The 16,037-nt window shown below is 48.6% G+C and overlaps 1 protein-coding gene across 1 annotated transcript; it reads left to right on the top strand.

Moving 5' to 3' along the window:
- The first annotated feature begins 9,876 nt into the window (after nucleotides 1-9,876).
- LOC120647374 (cyclin-dependent kinase inhibitor 5-like) lies at nucleotides 9,877-13,094 on the top strand. The gene is made up of 3 exons (XM_039924153.1): nucleotides 9,877-10,468; nucleotides 12,396-12,605; nucleotides 12,691-13,094. Exons 1-3 carry the CDS (start codon nucleotides 10,131-10,133, stop codon nucleotides 12,758-12,760), a joined length of 618 nt encoding a protein of 205 aa, XP_039780087.1. The 5' UTR covers nucleotides 9,877-10,130; the 3' UTR covers nucleotides 12,761-13,094.
- The last annotated feature ends 2,943 nt before the right edge of the window (nucleotides 13,095-16,037 follow it).

Below are 16,037 nucleotides of genomic sequence, written 5' to 3'. Positions count from 1 at the left end.
CTTGTTTCAGATTACCAAAAGGCTTGTGTGAACATTTGACATCAGTGATCAGAAAATTCTGGTGGGGGAGTAAGGAAGGGAAGAGGAAGACAGCCTAGGTGGCTTGGGACTCAATGGTGAAACCCAAGTCTGCAGGTGGTCTAGGCTTTCGAAATGTGGAGCTGTTTAATCTTGCATTATTGGCTAAGCAAGCATGGCGTGTCCTGCAGGATCCGAACTCTTTGAGTGCTAGGGTCCTTCAGTCGGTGTATTACCCGAACAGTGAATTCTTAGAAGCTGAGCTCGGGTCTTCTCCGTCCAAAATTTGGCGTTCGATCATGGATGGGTGAAACATCACCTCATGAGAGAAGACTTAAATGTAATACAAAATTCAGTCCCAGAAGGCTGATAACATATTTATTTCATCAGATGGTACATCACCATACAACTCTACGCGGTAATAGGCACTGAAGCTCCACTATCGCGAGGATAACAACTAAAACCCACACAACGACATTAACCACGAAGAGGTCATCAGAGTCTTGTGCCATACGGAGCTTCCTGCGGGTGACCCTATCCACAGGCAAGGTTGGGTTCAGGACGGAACCCCTACTCAACGTCTTCGGGAACGAAGTCTGGATCTTCCTCTGTAAAAATTAGGAAATGGGTGAGTACAAACATACTCAGCAATTCCAACCACACCCACGGAGGGGGTATAAACAGAATATAATGCACAGGGTAAACCAAGGATAAGGTTAGGGTTTAATTTGCGGAAAGCTAATTTTATGCATGTGTTTATTTGAAAGAAGACATTATCTTGCATTGAGTAACCCGTAGGGTTGATCCACACAGGATCCATGTTTTAGATTGCTCCCAGACTCCTCATCCGCTGTAGCACACGGCACAACTGCCGGACACTTTTCCAAAACAACTCACGCAAACCCATCCATTCCTAGAAGAAACACTAGTTGTGTGACCAAACCGTAACTCGCCCAGTACCGTGGGCACGGCTATTCGAATAGATTTTAACTCTGCAGAGGTGTGCAACTTTACCCACAAGCGGGGCACCACAGCACGATCACCTTAGAGTCGGTGCAGATCCCAACAAAGCCATTACACACCTTAGCTAGACCTGACTAGCCAACACGGGATGCACCAAAGGGCCATTGACCTATCACTGAGGTTTAACTAGGGCATAAGTTACACAGAGCTTATCCCTTCTCCTTGATCACCCGTTGCTCTCAGCTCTCCTGATAGCTATCAGACTAACTAGTGGGATTTATGCTAAGCCGTTGCCACATACAACGGTCGAGTGGTTTGCACGATAGTGGAGTTAGGCAAGATGACACACCAACTCGGTCCTTAATTGTGACAAGATGGATATCTCCCAACCTTGCTCAACCACACAGGTACGAGCACACCATTCGGCAATTCACACAGAAGTGCCATCCATCCCATCTAAGCTCATCTTTCGAAAATTCAATATTTTCCCTTTCCACACACTCACACATTTTCCTTTTATAAAACAAGTTGTACCATGTTTAAGGTCCTAAGCGTTCTAGCAGCGATTAACATCCAAACAAATCACATTCAAACATTAATCTAGGGGGTCAAGGAATGGTTATAGCAAATCAAGGAGTGGCTATCCAACCATGTTTTCAGTAGTCAAAATATATGCAGTTTTGTAAAACAGGCTAATGGGTTGTGTTTATAAAACTGGGACAAAACATGCAGCAAAGGATGGGATTGAACTTGCCGTTCTCAAAGCCTTTCGGGAAGTCCTGATCGAGGTACTGTCCTTCGGGTTCGGGGTCACGGAACTGGTCCTCGTTCACTTGCTCGCGGTACTGCTCATCGACGGGTTCTCCCTCGTTCACACCATGATCTATGGTGCACACAAGCAAGCACACAATTAAGAAAAAGAAATAAAGGTTTTATCGTTGAGCACGAATCGGGAACAATTAAGATATAAAGATAGGAGTGATATTTTTCGGTGGTTTTCTAATGGCATGGCCGAAATTATGTTAGAAGTGGCGTGGTAAAATTTCAGGCCAAATGGGGAATGTTTGACGCATGAAATGATAGGTTAACGGGAGGTTTAGGTGCTAAACTGGGGTTTAGGGGCCTCTTTGTAATTATTTTTGAGATGGCAAGGGCTTGGTTATAATTTCTAGGAATACATGGGTCATTCTAAAAAGGGCAGGGGTATATTCAGAATCATTTCTTATGTGGTGGAGGGTTTATTTGCGAATAGAAAAGTAGGAAGGGTTTCTTTTAGAAAAGAACATAGACGGGGTTCTTAATGTAAAAGAGAAAAAGGCAGGGGGTTTTTGGCAAAAAGCCACCTTCTTCCTCCTCCCTCCACGGGAAACAGAGGAGGGAGGCAGGGGGCCGGCGGTGGCCCTCGCCGGCGGCCTGGGCCACGGGGGCGGCCGGGAGGAGGGGAAAAAGGGGCAGGGAGGTGCGGGGATTCGATTCCCCCCTCGATTTCAGGGAAGGGAGCCCACAGGGAGGGGCGCCATGGCGGCGGGCGGCGGCCAGCTCTGGCCGGTGCGGCGGCGGCGCTACAGGGCCTGGCGGCGGCCGGGGCTAGGGGAAAAGGGAGCGCAGGGCGAGGAAATCCTACCCCCCTACTCACCTCGGGCGGAGGTGGAGCAAGGAGGCCGGCCCACGACGACCGACGGCGGCGGGCGGAGGAAGCTTTGGCGGTGGCGCAGAGAGCTTGGGGAGGAGGGCGTGCGGCGGCAGTCGAGTTGTGGAGGTGGAGGGCCGCGTGAGGGCCTACTTATAGGCGTGGTAAGGCGGTGGAGGAGGGGCGCGGCGGTGGTGGTGGCCGGCGAGCTCGGCGGGGCGCCATTAATGGTGTTCGGCCGCTTGCGTGCGTCGCGGAGCGGCGTGCGCGTCGAGGGCGGCGTCCAGGGGCGGGGCACTCATGTGGCCGGTTGCTGTGGCCGACGTCGAGATCGGCTCGCGCTCCCGCGTCGAGGCGGCACAGGCGGCGGTGCTGTTCGGATCGACGGGCGGCGCGGCCACAGGGTGATGAGACCCGTCAGGCAACGAGCGGCACGGCGCTTGACGACGGGCGGCGCGGCGCGTGGTTCACATGGGAGGGATGCGCGCGCGGCGTGGACAGGGAGCAGTGCGCGCGCGTGCGGCCGGCGGCGATGGCGGGGAGCTGTGCGCGCTCTGCTCTCGCGAGCTCGGGCGTCAAGGCGGCACTAGCGGTAGCGGCAAGCGGCGCGGCGGGCATCGCAGCTGCGTGGATCGCGTGGGGGCAGTGGCGAGCAGGGGCGCGCGGTGTCGAGCAGCACGCGGGAGGGCGCGGCAGCGAGGAGAGGGAGGAAGGAGAGAGAGACAGAGAGAGAGAGAGAGAGAGAGAAAGAAAAAGAAAAGGAAAGGAAAAAGAAAAGAAAAACAAAGGGGAGAGAAAGAGATGGAAAGAGAGAGAGAAAGGGAGATCGCACCGGTGGATTTCGCGGTGGCGACCGCGGCCGGATGAGCACGTGCGCCTGTTGGCGGCGCGCAGCGCGTTGCGCGGAACGAGGGAAAGAAAAGGATGGGACGGCGATTATTTCCGGTACCGGGTCGGCGGGAATAGTTTCGAGGAATCAGGCTTTCGGACGAAAGGGATTCAGGGAGGATTTTGAGCTCAACGATGGAAGAAAATTTTGAAAATTATTTTTAGCACGTGAGTTATCTTGGTAAATTTTTCGGGACATTACAAACCTACCCCACTTAAATTGAATCTCGTCCTCGAGATTCGGCTGGCTTCTAAAGAGGTGGGGAAACTCCTTCTTCAGAGTATCCTCGTGTTCCCACGTAGCTTCTTCTACTCCGTGTCTGCTCCACTGAACTCTGCAAATCCGTACTTCGGAGTTTCTTGTCCTCCTAGTGACAGTGTCCAAAATCTTGACAGGTACTTCCTGGTACCGAAAGTCTGTTTGTAGGTCTATCTCTTCTTCTGGCACATGCTCTTTCTCAAGTACCCTCAAACATCTCCTTAGCTGGGATACATGGAACACCGGGTGTATATCTGACATTCCTTCTGGTAGCTCCAGACGGTATGCTACGGCCCCGACTTTCTTCAGAACTTGGTACGGTCCAATGTACCGAGGGGCCAACTTTCCTTGTACTTAAAATCTTCGAGTTCTCCGGATAGGTGAAACCTTAAGGTAGATGAACTCTCCCGGGTTGAAGTTTATTTCTCGTCTCTTCTTGTCTGCGTAGCTCTTCTGTCAAGACTGGGCGGCCTTCAGCTTTTCTCTAATCTTGGCCACTCTTTCTTCCGCTTCCTTTATGAGTGCGGGTCCAACCAGGGCACATTCTCCAACTTCTGACCACATCAGAGTAGTTCTGCATATTCTCCCATAAAGAGCTTCGAATGGTGACATGCCCAAGCTTGCTTGATAACCATTGTTGTATGAAAATTCCGTATAGGGCAAACTCTGCTCCCAATCCTTGCCATAGGTAAGGACACATGCTCTCAACATATCCTCCACAATGTGATTTACCCTTTCTGTTTGGCCATCCGTTTGTGGGTGATAGGCGGAGCTGAAATCCAATTTGATGTCCATGGCTTTATGCAAACTTTTCCAGAACCTAGAGCTGAATTGGGTCCCTCTATCTGAAACAATTCTGCTAGGCACACCATGCAACTTTACTATATTTTTCACATAAAGCTTAGCTAGCTTTTCTCCCCCGTAATTGGTCCGCACGGGTATAAAATGAGCCGCTTTAGTGAGTCGGTCCACTATTACCCATATGGAGTCATGTCCTCTCTGTGTTCTGGACAAACCCACTATAAAGTCCATTCCTATCTCATCTCATTTCCAAACCGGGATGGGTAGGGGTTGCAAGAATCTTGCTGGCTTCTGATGTTCGGCCTTGATCCTTTGACAAGTATCACAATGGGCGACAAACCGTGCAATGTCCGCCTTCATTCTCTTCCACCAATATTTTTGTTTTAAATCCATATACATCTTGGTGGATCCTGGGTGGATAGAGTAGGCCGGGTTATGGGCTTCATCCATAATTATCTATCGGAAGTCTCCTTCCTCGGGCACACAAATTCTATTTTTATACCATAAAGTTCCCTCATTATCCACTCTAAAGTCCAGTGCCTTATTTTCTCCAGTATGCGTTCGGATTTTCATCAAGTTCTTGTCCGAACTTTGGGCCTTTGTGATTTTATCCTCCAGAGTGGGTTGAATGCTCATCTTGCGAATGGAACCTCGAGGGACAATGTGCACATTCAATCGTGCCGTTTCTTCCTGCAGATGGGTATCCTTGGGTCCATAAAATTTTTGGCTTAAGGCATCAGCTACCACATTAGCTTTGCCAGGGTGGTAATGAATTTCCATATTATAATCTTTAACCAGTTCTAACCAACTTCTTTGCCTTAAGTTCAAATCTGGCTGGGTGAAAATATACTTCAAACTCTTATGGTCGGTGTAGATCTCACACTTATTTCCAATTAGATAATGTCTCCAAATCTTGAGGGCACGCACTACGGCTGCAAACTCCAGATCATGTGTTGGGTAATTCTGCTCATGAGGCCTGAGCTGTCGGGAAGTATAAGCTACTAGCTTCCCGTCTTGCATGAGGACACATCCTAATTCTTGTCGGGATGCATCACAATAAATGACAAAATCCCGATGAATATCCGGTAGGGTCAGCACTGGGGCGGTTGTTAACCTATTCTTCAATTCTTGAAAACTTCTTTCACATAACTCTGTGCAAGTGAATTTCTTATCCTTCTTGAGCAGCTCTGTAATGGGCCGGGCTATCTTGGAAAATCCTTCAATGAATCTCCGATAATACCCAGCTAATCCAAGAAAGTTTCTGATTTCACTAACATTGGTCGGTTGCTGCCAGTTGGCGCTTCTTTGGTGGAAGACACTGCTCCATCACAACATCTTCGGTCTGAGTACCCCTATCCCAATGGGTTTCTTCGGGTTCTTCTTCTATCCACCCACCTACTCCTCTGTGAGCCTCGTGATTTTGCCATTGGGATTGGAGAGTGGCTAGGGAATCCTCAGCTCGTACGGCTCTTATCCGTTATTCCTCCATTTCTTAGATTGCCTTTTCTGCCCTGCGGATTTGGTGCTTCAGTTGTTCCGCTTGTTCGCGGTAGAGTTTATCCCGGCCGGTGAGGTAGATGGATAGGTGGGAGATTGTATCTTCTAGGTCTTCTTCTTCTCTCCCAAGTCCTCTCATTCGGGCAATCCATGAGCGTCCTCTTCCTCCAGGAGGCGGAAAAAATCCCATGGGAGTCCGCTGAAGAAGATGCTTGTAGACCACGCGCAGACGTCGCAGGGCTTTTCGGGCGACTTTTCGGTAGGTGTCTGGGAAGCGAAAACTGGTGGTGGAGATGAACCAGGGGTCCACGTCAGGGTGGCGGGTGCTCTTCCCCACGAAGATCATCAGGTCACACCGAAGGGTGCCCCTGGAGTCGTACTCCCGGTAGACGTACTCTGGTGGGTCTACAACTCCGACGCGTTCCAGGCTGAGTAGTAATAACTTAGGAAGGCCGGGCTCTGCATGGCAGATTCTGCCACTCCATCCATTGTCAGACATCTGGAACATGGCAAGAATCAGCGGTGAGTGTTTGTGTGGAAAAAGGGTTAAGCAAGAAAGGTCCTAATGTGAACAGACTCGAAAAAGGGTCTTTGTGCTAGGGTCACGTCCTACGGCCAACCTACGGCTCTGATACCACCTGAAACATCCCCTCATGAGAGAAAACTTAAATGTGATACAAATATCAGTCCCAAGAGGCTGATAACACATTTATTTCATCAGATGGTACATCTCCGTACAACTCTACGCGGTAATGGGCAGTGAAACGCCACTATCGCGAGGATAACAACTAAAACCCACACAACGACATTAACCACGAAGAGGTCATCAGAGTCTTGCGCCATACGAAGCTTCCTGCGGGTGACCCTATCCACAGGCAAGGTTGGGTGCAGGACGGAACCCCTACTCAACGTCTTCGGGAACGAAGTCTGGATCTTCCTCTGTAAAAATTAGGAAATGGGTGAGTACAAACGTACTCAGCAAGTCCAACCACATCCACGAAGGGGGTATAAACAGAATATAATGCACATGATAAACCAAGGATAAGATTAGTGTTTAATTTGCGGAAAACTAATTTTATGCATGGGTTTATTTGAAAGAAAGGGGTTTTCAAAAGCCATTATCTTGCACTGAGTAACCCGTAAGGTTGATCCACACAGGATCCAAGTTTTAGATTGCTACCGGACTCCTCATCCGCCGTAGCACACGGCACAACTGCCGGACACTTTTCCAAAACAACTCACGCCAACCCATCCATTTCTATAAGAAACACTAGTTGTGTGACCAAACCGTAACTCGCCCAGTACCATGGGCACGGCTATTCGAATATATTTTAACTCTGCAGAGGTGTGCAACTTTACCCACAAGCGGGGTACCACAGCACGATCACCTTAGTGTCGGTGCAGATTCCAATAAAACTATTACCCACCTTAGCTAGATCTGACTAGCCAACACGGGATCGACCAAAGGGCCATTGACCTATCACTGAGGTTTAACCAGGGCATAAGTCACACAGAGCTTATCCTTTCTCCTTGATCACCCGTTGCTCTCGGCTCTCCTGATGGCTATCAGACTAACTAGTGGGATTTATACTAAGCTGTTGCCACATACAATGGTCGAGTGGTTTGCACAATAATGGAGTTAAGCAAGATGACACACCAACTCGGTCCTTAATTGTGACAAGATAAATATCTCCCAATCTTGCTCAACCACGTAGTTACGAGCACACCATCCGTCAATTCACAAATTGAATTCAAGGACGCTGCGTGCTGCGAGCCCTGGCACACACGGCCCGTATCTTGTGTTTAACTTGGGGGGCGTAATAATGAGCCGGTACGGGGAAAAGATATGGGGTACGAGACCCGGGTACAGCCCGGCTGATTGCGCCGCGTTAGTGCTCTTGGATTCTAGCCCGGTTCATTTGCTTGCTGCACTGAGTATTGGAGCCCTCGCTCGGCGCCCAGCAGCCCCCCGGCGTCAGCGCACGAGCGCATCCACGAACGACGAGGTGGACGTGGCCACGGGGCCAAACGGCAAAACCAAGCCCGCCGCCAGAGATGCATGGAGCCAGCCCCGGGCCCGGCCGACCGACCGGGGTCCGTGCGACCACGGAGACGTGGCCGTGCGGCGCCATGTCGATCATATCGCCGCCGGGGCACGGACGGACGGACAGGCACGGTGCGCTTCCATCCCACCAGGCCACGCAGACGCAGCTAGGAGAGGAGGAACGCATGGAAGGGGTACGGTAGGGCTGGGGTGCTAGCGGTAGCAGCAGCAGCGGCCCTGGGCGTCGCATCAGGGAATTGAAACCGGGAGGACTGACGCGAAAGGTTCAATTATGGGTTGCCCATCCGGCCTACTCGCTGTATCTTCCGACCTTTTTTATTTGGGCTCTTAGTTCCCACCCGTAAACGCAAAAAGCCGTAAACGCATTAAAGAGAAAAGGAATCTTGCTAATTGGAAGTACTAAATGAAGTCTATTTACAAAAATTTTTACATGGTTGGGCTGTAAATCGCGAGACGAATCTAATGAGCCTACTTAATCCATGATTTGCAACAGTGATGCTACAGTAACCAACAGCTAATTATTGCTTAATCATGGATTAATTAGCATCATTAGATTCGTCTCGCGATTTACAATCCATCTGTGTAAAAAGTTTTGTAAATAGACTTCATTTAGTACTTTAAATTGAGAAGATTCTTTCGCAAAATTTTTTTGCGTTTACACCTCCCCTAAACTAAACACGGCCTTGGAGTGAGGACATTCTTACTTTACTGCTGCAGTACAGTGTGGAGATTCCTATCGTTTTCCTTCGAGTTGGAATCGGAACGAACGCACGTCCACACACCCGAAAACACAACTGGTTTAGCAAACACTGCCGCCGAGCCAACTCTAGTGTAGTGTAGTAGTAATCTATGTAGGATACTCCTACTCCATTTTAATCCATCCCGAGACATTTAACTAAGGCCATGTTTAGTGCTTAAAAATGTAGCATTTTAATCCATCCCGAGACATTTAACTAAGGCCATGTTTAGTGCTTAAAAAATGTCCTACAGTACATGTCTCATCGAATCTTTGGACACATATATAGATCATTAAATGCAGTTAAAAATAACTAATTACATAGTTTAACTGTTTCATACGAGATGAATCTTTTAAACCTAATTAGTCTATAATTAAACATTAATTAACAAATAACAACGAAATGTGCTACAATATCAAAAATTCAAATTTTTTCGCAAACTAAACACAGTCTAAGAAAAAGGATCTCAATCTTTAAAAAAAAACTAGACTTTTTTTTTGAAAACTAGGCAGGAGCACTGCCGAAAAGGTCTTCAGCCTATCATACTAGTTTTCCAGGAGTTGGAGATCCTCGGCAAGTTTCAGTTTTTCTTTAGGGTAAACCGCAGGACGTGCCTGTAATATCTACTACTTTAGGATTGGTCCAGCACGTGAGGGCGAAGGAAGAGACAGAATTTAGAAAGGAAATCAGAAAGGAAGCATCGTTTCCTCCGAAAAAAAAGAAAGGAAAGGAAGCATCGTCTCCTCCAAAAAAAAAAAAGATAAAGGAAAGGAAGCATCGCCTTTTCCTCAGGGAGAAGGGACGCTCACGCTCCCTCCCCAGCGCTGCCAGCCACACACCAGACGCCGACATCCCCGAGACCCCGACCCTCCCCTCTGCCGGCCGGCTCGGCTCTCCCTCCCTCCACCACCACCAGACGCCCCAAAACCCAAGCAAAGCAACCCGCCCCGCTAACCCCCACGCGGCAGCCGCGCCTCTCTCTCTCTCTCTCTCTCTAAATAGCATCGGCCGCCCGCGCGGGACACCACCCGTCCTCCCGCGCCTTTTCCCGCTAGCCAACGCGCGGCACCGCACCACAAGGCGCGCCCGCCCCCCTGCTGCTGCTCCTCTCCCTCGCCTGCAGCGCTAGCGAGCCCTCGTCTTCCCCTCCCCATTATTCCCGGGATTCCCCTGTTGCTGCGGCTGCGGCCCGCCCCACCCACCCACCTACCGCCGCTCCTCCTCGCCTCGCTTTTGGCCGGGCAAGCTCCGGGCGCCGCGCGGGACCGGGCCATGGGGAAGTACATGCGCAAGGGAAAGGTGTCCGGGGAGGTCGCTCTCATGGAGGTCCCCGGCGGCGCGCTGCTCGGCGTCCGCACGCGCTCCCGCACGCTCGCGCTGCAGCGGGCGCAGAGGCCGCCCGACAAGGGGGACGCGGAGGACGCCGCCGCCGGGGAGTACCTCGAGCTCCGCAGCAGGAGGCTCGAGAAGCCGCACAAGGACCAGCCGCCCGCGCCCGCGCCCAAGAGGGGCGCCGGGAGGAAGCCCGCCGCCGCGTCGCCCGCGCTGCCCGACGACGACGTCGAGGCCTCCTTCGGGGAGAACGTGCTCGACTTCGACGCCATGGAAAGGTGAGAGAGATTTCTCGACCTCCTCTGTTCCGCTCTTCATCCAATTTGCTCCTTTGCCACGAGGGGGGATTGCTTAGGGTTTGCCTCGCGCCTTCAGGGCATACGCTATCTTATCGATTCCAGTCCATTAGCGCCGCCAGGGGGCACCTACTGCTTCGAATTCCAAGTTGAGTGATGCCACCATTTGGCGCCGGACGCAATATTTCGCTTTTCTCCACTCCTTGGCTGAAACTGAAATTGAGCAGCTCGTTCCAAGACTTCCCCTCACTTGTTCCAAGGATTGAAAAACCCCGTCTTTGCTAGTTCTTGCATTCATACCAGCTTCTTATCCGACCGAAATCACCTGTACTACTACCTTTCAAGTTTTAACACCCCCCCCCCCCCCCCCCCAAAAAACAATAGAATCAGTTTGTAGGATACTACCTACTATTTAGCTATGTTTTTGTTGAGAAGTTACCTTAAATATTCCGAAGTCTTTCTAATTGCAGCCATGCCATTTGTTTCACTAACATGTTCTAGTGGTTGGTTGGAGAAGTAATCCTGTTTTGCTCAAAAGAATCTCAAGCTTATTGAACAGAAACCTAGACCTAAAAATGCACTTTTTTAGGGGAAAATCACCTTTTTTTTTGCTCAATGAAACAACTAATCCTCAATTAGTTGCATGTCAAATCCTTGCATTCTTGCGCGCAGTCCAAACAAAAGCAGCCCTCTTAGTGGAGTATCTCCAGTGGCCGTTGCTTAGTCCTTACTCATAGCCGGAGGGGAAAAGTTGCCTCCTTTCCCCTGGTTCTCTCCCCTTCCCTACGTTCTCTTGCATTTGCTCTTGTGCTACCTAGTTTTGTCTCGGTTAGTGGTGGGGTTCGGCAGTGACCCTCCCAATTTTTTGCCAATCAAAGGCCCTTTTGCAAGAAATTTCAATCGCCCACAGCCGGAAATGTAGTACTCGTGTCGCACTCAAGATCCCATTTCGTGCGTTTCTGCTCCCTTGCCACTGGGTTATGTCTGGACGGCAACTAAACGGCGTGGCAATGGTAAGCAGCTCATCATTAGCCGTGTACCAGTCTACCAGTGTGTCACCACCATTGAATACCTCCGCTGCCTGGGATCACTGGGCCTCGGGATGGACCACCTTTCTTGAAATGCAAACATGAAATGGAGTTTTCCCTCCATTCCTATTCTGGTCCATCAACCACTATACTTCTCTGCGAAAAAAAGGTCTAGCACAATTCCTTCAAGGGAAGGATGAAAGATAAACGACTTTTCTGGTATCTTTCGTGCAATGTGGTGCTCTGGGTTCTATAGCTGTTTGAAAAGAAAATTCAGTGTGATGACGTGTGTAACACTATTTTAGTAGCATAATCTTGTGTGCCTGGGCCCACGTTGGCATATGCTTGTTGAAAATCCTATTTAGCTCAGTTGTCTCTATTAGGCCCACTTGTTGTTTGCCTGTATTAAGTGTGCTTGCTGCAACATAAATCAAGTACCACATTGTGGGGGCATATGCCAGGAAGAGACAAGAGCGGATGAGGAAGGAGATAATGTGCTCAATTATTTGCCATTTGTTGTCATGTCGTTCACCAATCCAGCTTGCACCTTGCAAGTGCCACGTTTCGTGTTTTGGAGCTCTTGGTTTGGGGATTACGGACAGAGTCAGAGACATAGTCTAAGATCAATTTTTGTTTGCCCGTTAGTACATTTGCATATTGTAGTGCACTAGTACAGGATTGAACAGTAACTTGAAGGACTAGGGTTTTTGAATAGTGTGTCTCGATTACTGGCCTTCCTCAATGTCTGCTTCTGGGCGGCACCGTTGGATTTTCAATTTAGGAGTAGAAAAAAATGTACTACATTGCAATGGTACTTGTGCATTTAAGGCACTCTTTGTTTTTCTTTCGAGTTTTTTTACTCATGTCTCTTTTGGTTGCAGGAGTACTAGAGAGACGACGCCTTGCAGTTTGATTAGGAACTCAGAGATGATAAGCACCCCAGGATCCACAACTAAAAGCAAATCCAGCAACTCGATGATTTCCCGTCGCAGAATGGAAGCCTCAGTCTACCGTTTCATACCGAGTTCACTTGAGATGGAAGAGTTCTTCACAGCGGCTGAACAACAGGAACAGCATACCTTCAGGGAGAAGTATGTCTGGCTTCCTTGTCTATAACTCAAAACACTATTAATTTTTGCGTTGGCTGACATTGAACCGCAAAATTGTTCTTATCAGGTATAACTTCTGTCCTGTGAACGACTGTCCTCTTCCTGGACGGTACGAATGGACGAGGCTAGACTGCTAGATTTTCAGCACAAGATCTCCATTGATCTGATATGTCTACAACAATTACCAGTGCCGTGGTCGTGGCGCAACCAACTGGATTGCATTAGCTTTCTTGTCTGTTGTAAAAATTAGATTAGTTAGCCTGTAGCTGAATGATCTTGTGTAACGAACAGGTGCAGCGCCGAGTTACACCCAGATCCCCAACCTTACTGTAACCGTTGACTGCTCAACGGTCATGCTGTAACCGAATCATCTCATGTGGTGCAGTGTAGGCCTAATCATCTGTTCCTAGTCCTTGAATCAATTTAATGAATTAGAGTTAGATTTGCATGGCATTTGCCTGATGTTTTCAACTGTTATCTGTCTCATGGCAAGCTCATGCTCTGGTCCGAAAAAATTGGCACTGCGCCACTTGAACGTGGAAGCCTTGTCATGCCCTTGAAAGACCATGGCATGTTGGATTCTGTGGGGGCTTACATTCGCTGTATTCGCGCTACTTATTTTGAACCGCGAACTGGTTTGGGTTCCATTGGGACTTGGGAGTTCGGTTCTTGTGGCTAGATTCAGACAGTGTCGTTTCCTTCAAGTGGTCACTGGATGATGCCATGGTGGTCTCACTTGGAGAGACCGGTGAATCAGCAGTGAGGAATCATTTTTGGAATGTTGCCGGCCAACACTGTTCTTTTTAATTTTTAATAACCCAGGAAACTAGTAAAGTTCATCTTTACGGTCAACTAGCCAGCTAAGTCATCGAGTAATTTGTGATGTCTGCTCCTTATAGCCTTCAGGCAAATGCCCTTTTTCACTCCATCTTTGCCGCTCACCAGTTTAATCAAAGATTTCTTCCAGCATCGCCGCCTGAAATTGCTGCTGGTAATAGGTAATGTGTTCTTAGTGGCTGCAACAGGCTTTACCCACACACGGTTGGTGCCATTTGGTCCCGTATCGTCCCTGCGATCTTTTCCTGCAGTGGAGTTGCAAATGGGTGCGCCCGGCGTCAAAAGCTGCCGCAAGTTTCCAAGAGCATCAATAGTGTAAAGAGAATCCAAGGTGCAACCAGAAGCATGCATTTCCCGTTCTGGGAGTTCTGGTGTGAGTTATATAGCTGGCAAGGTATAGCTAATCTGCTCAAAATGATCTCATTTCAGTGAGAAAATATCTGCACCGCGCCACTGCTGTGAATTGACAGTAGCTTACACTTCAAAATTTGGCGCCAGATGATCTCATCAGTTATCATGCCACATTGTTTTTTTTTGAAGGGTTGCCGCATTGTTTTTTTGAAGGGTTGCCACATTGTTTTCCAGCATCCAGCAGGACTTGTGAAGACATTTGCTTCTGAAAGATGCAGCAATCCTGGCCCTGTTTAGATCTTTACTAAACCCCGTAAACGCAAAAAAAAAAATGTCACATCGAATATTGGGATATATGTATGGAGTACTAAATGAAGTCTATTTATAAAACTTTTTGTATAGATAGGCTGTAAATCGCGAGACGAATCTAATGAGCCTACTTAATCTATGATTTGCAATAGTGATGCTACAGTAACCATCCGGTAATTATGGATTAATCATAGATTAATTAGCATCATTAGATTTGTCTCGTGATTTACAATCCATTTATGCAAAAAGTTTTGTAAATAAACTTCATTTAGTACTTCAAATTAGTAAAATTCCAACACAAAAATTTTACATGTAAATAACTAAACACGGCACCTGTGCCGCTGTCATCTGAAACAGCAGCAATGTACTAGTACTACTGGCTGTCTATCACGCGCACACCAGCTGAGCCAAGGATTTTGGATGCATCAGGCTGCCCGCACTGGGCTCTGTAAAATAAACGCTACAGTGATTTGCAGTGTGATTTTACAGAGAAAAAGTCCGCAGCGGGGCTCTCTATCCCGCGCGGTAAGATTTAGTTTCATCCTCCGCTCTGTACTCCCAACGCGCGTCCAGTGACTCTGTATCTCCTTCTCGCGTCTGTCGTCCCCAACCGTCCGAGCCCCTGCCCCCCCCACCTCCGGATCCGCGCCTCCGCCAAGTTGTGTCGCCGGATCGAGTCTTGTCGCGCCTGATCTGCCGCCGTCCCAGCCTCCGGCGGTTACCGTGGCCGAATCGAGGCCGGGCACCGCGCGGAGGAGCGGATCAGCGCGGGGGAGGGCCCGCCTCGGCCATATGTGAAGTTGTAAGCATCTAGGCCCTCAAGGTTTGTTTCGGTGATTAATGACAACAATTATTGTGACTAATGAGTTTGTGCAGCTTAATAAATCATTATCGCTCATTTGGTCATATGTCAAAAGAGACCCCTCAATTTCATTATTCAAAAAGGCGATCTCGGTATTCAACTCAAGATTATAACAGGACTAAGGATCTTTCTAGTACTAAGTGTCACAAGGTTGAGAAGGACACTTAGATTAGTATAGGTTTTATAGTTTTGTAGAGGTCGCACTATTAAGAGGGGTTAAGGCCAAGTAACTTGAGCATGGACATGATCTTTCAAAAATGGATGCACACTATGGTCACTCAGGTTCTTAGAAGTTTAAATAAGTGGTTTTCAACTCATATCTCAAGAATATTTGGTTTTCATTCAAGACTCAAATTAGGAAAGGCAAAAACAGAAAAAGTTCAATACACCGGTTTAACCGACGCTGACCATTTTCTATACGTCGGTTAAACGCTGTGATCAGTGTCTGGACAGTATTAACACCGGATTAACCGACGATGTTCAAAATTAACGTCGGTGCAGTTGTCCAGAGAGTTGGTTTTTCCAGGGTATTTCAAGATTATACTCACCGGTTAAACCGACGATTTGATTTGAGTTAACGTCGGTACAGTTGTCCAGTGAGATGGAATTTCAGTTGATCAGCAGGACAATCACACTCACCGGTTAAACCGATGAGTCGTCGGTCAATCAGGCCCTCACAGTAACGGCTAGTTTTTCAAATGGGCAAGTTACATTCACCGGTTGAACCGACGATGACTTTTGGAGGGACGTCAGATTAACCGGCGCTACGGACTTTTCTGGCAGCTTTTTCTCCAACGGCTCTATCCGTGTGAGCTGCCTATATATACCCCTCCAATGGGTCATTTTGCCATTCTTGACACCAGGCAACATCCATACACTCATACTATAGTCAAGAGCCACCTTGAGCTTCATCTTCAATTAAATTGATCATTCAATCATTCAAGAAGCAAGGCTAAGGACTTGAGTAGAGAGAAGCTTGTGTGCATCCGTTCTTGGTGATCGGTTCTTGCTCAAGTGAAGGCCCTAGCTTGTTACTCTTGGTGATTGGCATCACC

This window comes from Panicum virgatum, chromosome 9K, assembly GCF_016808335.1.
Source record: "Panicum virgatum strain AP13 chromosome 9K, P.virgatum_v5, whole genome shotgun sequence".
NCBI classification, from domain to species: Eukaryota; Viridiplantae; Streptophyta; class Magnoliopsida; order Poales; family Poaceae; genus Panicum; species Panicum virgatum.
The sequence above is the reverse complement of the archived record's forward strand: the minus strand, read 5'-3'. Positions and strand labels throughout refer to the sequence as shown.

Coding starts and splice junctions, on each gene's coding strand:
- LOC120647374 (XM_039924153.1), top strand. CDS start 10,131: ATGGGGAAGTACATGCGCAAGGGAAAGGTGTCCGGGGAGGTCGCTCTC. Junction 10,469..12,395: donor GACTTCGACGCCATGGAAAG/GTGAGAGAGATT, acceptor TTTTGGTTGCAG/GAGTACTAGAGAGACGACGC. Junction 12,606..12,690: donor CAGCATACCTTCAGGGAGAA/GTATGTCTGGCT, acceptor TGTTCTTATCAG/GTATAACTTCTGTCCTGTGA.